Genomic DNA, 4,423 nt, shown 5'->3' on the forward strand with positions numbered 1-4,423 from the left:
GAGTTGATTGAGTCTACCAGAATCTCCAGTTCATTTTTGTGTCGTGTCATGGTAGCCGTCATGAAAACAGACCGTCTCAGAGAGAATCCATTGTTTCTCAGATCTGAATGCGTTCTGTGTGACTAGGCTGTCCCTGTGATGATGCTATGTGACATTGCTCTTTCTCTTCCCCTCGCCACTTTGCCTTCCTGATAACCTCTTCTCGTGTGCGTTCTTTAGGAAAAGACCAGTGCCCTCAGTCTGAGCAACGTTGCTGGAGTGTTCTACATCCTTGTCGGGGGCCTTGGCTTGGCCATGCTGGTGGCTTTGATTGAGTTCTGTTACAAGTCAAGGGCCGAGGCGAAGCGAATGAAGGTGGCAAAGAATGCACAGAATATTAACCCATCTTCCTCGCAGAATTCACAGAATTTTGCAACATATAAGGAAGGTTACAACGTATATGGCATCGAAAGTGTTAAGATTTAGGGGGTAGGAACGAGGCTCTAATACAACCTTCTCAGTGCACGTTTTAGCTTTCTTGTCGCGTCCTTAAGCTCTTTTAAATGAGGAAGGTGGCCAGTGGATCGTCCTGTATGTCCTGTTGCTGTTCTTCTGTGTTCCTGGTCAGTGACTAACCGGCAGCCCAACTGTCCATTTTCCTCTTTAATGACACGGTAGCTTGGGGGGATGTGGGCAGATCCCCGCTGTAATTGTGCTTTATTATTTGTAGTTCATTTTGGCGCTATTTGCTTTCATTTGCTGCAAGCTTTCAGATAGAAGTAAATTTTTCTAAAGCAGCACCGCCTTTACTCTGGATACATTTGAAAACCTTAACATATGCTTTCTTTTTCTTTCTTTCCCTCCCACCTCTCATTTAAGGTGACCTTGAATGAGGCTATGAGCAGCGAGGAGAGGCTGTCAGTTACAGGAAGTACCGGAGAAAATGGACGTGTTATGACTCCAGAATTTCCCAAAGCAGTGCATGCTGTCCCTTACGTGAGTCCTGGCATGAGAATGAATGTCAGTGTGACTGATATCTCGTGATTGATAAGAACCTTTTGAGTGCCTTACACAATGGTTTTCTTGTGTGTTTATTGACAAAGTGGTGAGAGGCATCCAGTATCTTGAAGACTTTTCTTTCAGCCAAGAATTCTTAAATATGTGGAATTCATCTTGAGTTGCAAGGAATGGTCACCTAGAAACACAACATCCTTTTCTACTCCAGTTCCGGACGAAGCTTGGTGGACATGCACAGCTACCGTGGAAGTACTCTAATTTCACTGGCGTCTTTGTACAGACAACAAACCCGTTTCTGCAGCCACTGTTGTTAGTCTCTTGATTCATAATGACTTAAGCACACTTGACATCAACTGCATCAAGATGTGACATGTTTTATAAGAAAAAGAAAAAAAAAAAAACATTTAAACTTAAAAAAATATTTTTAGGTATTTTCACAAACAAACTGGCTTTTCGATAAATTTGCTTCCATATTGGTTGAATAAGACAACAACGACTAAACCGAGTGGGACGTGATTATAAAGGCTTTAGGTATCAGTTACATATTTTTCAAAGCCAAATATGTACATGCTAAGGAAAGAAAAACAAAGAGAAGATTCAAATCTTGTAGTAATTTAATATTGTTATTAAAACTTTAATGTATCCTATTCTTTAACATTTGGTGTTAATGTAAAATTACTTGGCAGTGCTTGACATTTGAAATAAGCACTTTTCTATTGTTTTATTTGCAAGCGGTCCAATTAATTTTGCTTAGCTACAGTTTGGCCATCAATCGAGTTCAAAGACACTGTTAAATTGTTAGGTTCCCAGAGAAATTTGCCCCCTTTTAAGAAGGCCGGGTGGTCCTTAAAGTATAAACTCGTCCCCAGATAAAATCTGAACCTGTTTTTAAGTATGTCTTATCGTATGTAGAGAAATATTTAGCGTAAAGCATTTAATCTCTGTAGGTAAATGCTAATAGATTTTAAAAACTAATATTAAAAACAAATATCAGAGTATGTGAGGTTCTGTTTTAAAGTGTTTGAGCTGACAGAGAGAAGGGTTAGTTGTAAATGAAGTTAGAGATGCCCTGAAAATAGATAGATGCCCATTGATCAAATTCCGTAAACTAAATCTGAGTTTTGGCTTTTAAAGTTGTAAGAGCTGTCATAAATCTTATATATTATGAAAAGTTTAAGCACTTTTGGCTCAGCTGCAATATAGTTTCTTCCCATTGCCATCAATATAAACAACCCTAATATATATATTTTTTATACTTATTCCTCAGGTGGAATGGCTATTTTAAAATGCCCAGTGTGGATAAAACACATTTCTGTGACTTTTGACTAAAGAACTTACATTTCTCTAGTTAAGAAATTTAAAGGAGCTATCTTTCCCTTCATAAAAGACCATTTCTTTCTACTGAAGCCCTCTAAAATAAAATTAATTTAAGGTTTTAAGTGATTACTAACATTCAATAGTTATTTTTAATATTTCTATGCTTGCTATTTCTGCAAGTACGCCTTTTGTGTAGCACTTGGTACTTCACTGAGTGCCTGGCAAACATTCTTATTTATTATATATCACAGAAGGGAAAGAGAAATGTAGGGTCTAATAGCAACCACTTGCACGGACCGTGGTGCCGTGAGGTATCCTGATGTTCTTCCCTAAATTTAGCTGTCCCGGATCACAAATTCCACGATAATACAGTATAATTTTAGTGCATTTCTCCTCATCAGGAATGTTGGAGGTGCATTTTAAGTTTAAATCAATCATCAATGCTAGAATGACCAAATTGCAGACTAATTTTTTTCCATATTATACTTAAAATGAGTTTTTAAAACTGGAAAAGATGACTATATACAATCAATGCTATTTATTGTACCTCTGGGCCTACTCTTCTAAAAATCGTAGCTTATCAATTTTTCTCTGTCAAGCTTGAACTAATGTAAATACTTGAAATAATGTAAAGTTATATTTTCATGTTTTTATAGATACAACATGACAAGAATACATACTGTAAGAGTATTTCAACTATGGATAATGTTGATTGGATAATGCACATCTCAGTTACAAGCAGTAATCATAGTATAATATCCATGTAATGGTGCATCTATATATTGCTATATAAATGTCTGTGTGCATCTAAGTGAAAAGTGGTCAAACAAGAGTGACGACAGCTGCCTAAAGGGTTTTTTAATGCATTTTATATAAAAACTGTTATGGAAAGACCAAAATGTTTATGAACTATTCTTATGTAAATTTACAACTGTCCTTTACTGTACTTTTTTGTTTACAGTATATGGTACCTTATTTTCTGCTGTGTTAAGTGGGTGTCAGACTCCAAGGAGACATACACTTTCTACAACTTCTATTGAAGATATTGGAATTTCCAGTTTTTCATGTGTGCTGTGTCAGAAAATGCTTTTGATTTTATTTTAAAATCTAACATCAGATGGCTTTTTCCGAGTGTTGTAAAACCTTCAGTCATACATAAAACGTGTTCTTACAAAAGGCAATGATCTTTATTTATTTTTACTTGATAGTTCTGAAAACTAATAATAATGAGAAACCAAAATAAGGTACTTAAATGTATTCCCAAACAAACCCAGGTGTTTCTACTCAGAAAAGACATCCTTTGCTCAGTTTATACATCAGCTCGGTACAAATATAAGAAAGGAAAAATCACTTCTTTTTTAAGCTGAAGTGATTAACATTTTCAACATTCCAAGCTTACAGTCATTAAGTGCTTCGGGCATATGTAGAGATATTACTATTAGTTAAGTTTATTCCTCCTTTGGCACTGTATGTTGTCAGCTCAGCTGCTGTCATAATGGTATTAAAGGGCAGAAAGGTGACTTACTTTAAAAATTCCACAAGGTAACACATTTCCCAGCTTACATGTTTCAAAAGTTTTCATTTCTTGCTTTACTCAAAGAGAGTATTGATGAGAAACTAAAACTCTTGCAGTTACTCTTTAGGTATATTCTAAAATTCACAATTGCACATTAAAATTTCTTGTATAGAGTTTTGCGGTTTGAATATATTTAATGTTTAAAAGCAGAGTATACCAATGCATCTGCTTAAAAATACAGTAATCTTGATATTCTGCCATCCTGAGTTTGCAACTTCTATAAATATTTTGGTGGTCATGGTAGTAAATTGGGCAAATGAACGGAAGCATTAGCAATATAATAACCCTACAGGGTGATTTTAATACAACACCTTGACAATGCCATTAAAGAAAACACTTATTGAAACTAAGTAGAAAACAATACAATGTGGTTCCTTCTCATTTTTCTGTTTCCTATCTCATCATATCCTAGCTTGTCAGCCCAGTAAATTTAAACAAAACTCAAGTATCACTTCTACCTTAAAATGTATTTGTGGGTCTTTAAACCTGTTTTAGGCTGGATAAGAGTTTATTTGTTGCACTTTGAGAGCCTGC

General features: G+C 35.7%; 1 protein-coding gene across 4 annotated transcripts in view; it reads left to right on the forward strand.

Annotated features, from left to right (window-relative positions):
• The window catches only part of GRIA2 (glutamate ionotropic receptor AMPA type subunit 2), a 164,934-nt gene extending 163,959 nt beyond the window's left edge, over window positions 1-975 (forward strand). For 2 of the 4 annotated variants that reach the window (XM_067035427.1, XM_067035429.1), the window contains exons 15-16: window positions 220-468; window positions 859-975. In XM_067035427.1, coding sequence (XP_066891528.1) covers window positions 220-465 — 246 coding nt within the window. In that variant the 3' untranslated portion in view covers window positions 466-468; window positions 859-975. The remainder of the gene's footprint in view (window positions 1-219; window positions 469-858) is intronic. The other 2 variants (XM_067035430.1, XM_067035428.1) reach the window with 1 other exon arrangement.
• The last annotated feature ends 3,448 nt before the right edge of the window (window positions 976-4,423 follow it).

Source organism: Kogia breviceps, chromosome 6, assembly GCF_026419965.1.
Source record: "Kogia breviceps isolate mKogBre1 chromosome 6, mKogBre1 haplotype 1, whole genome shotgun sequence".
NCBI lineage: Eukaryota > Metazoa > Chordata > Mammalia > Artiodactyla > Physeteridae > Kogia > Kogia breviceps.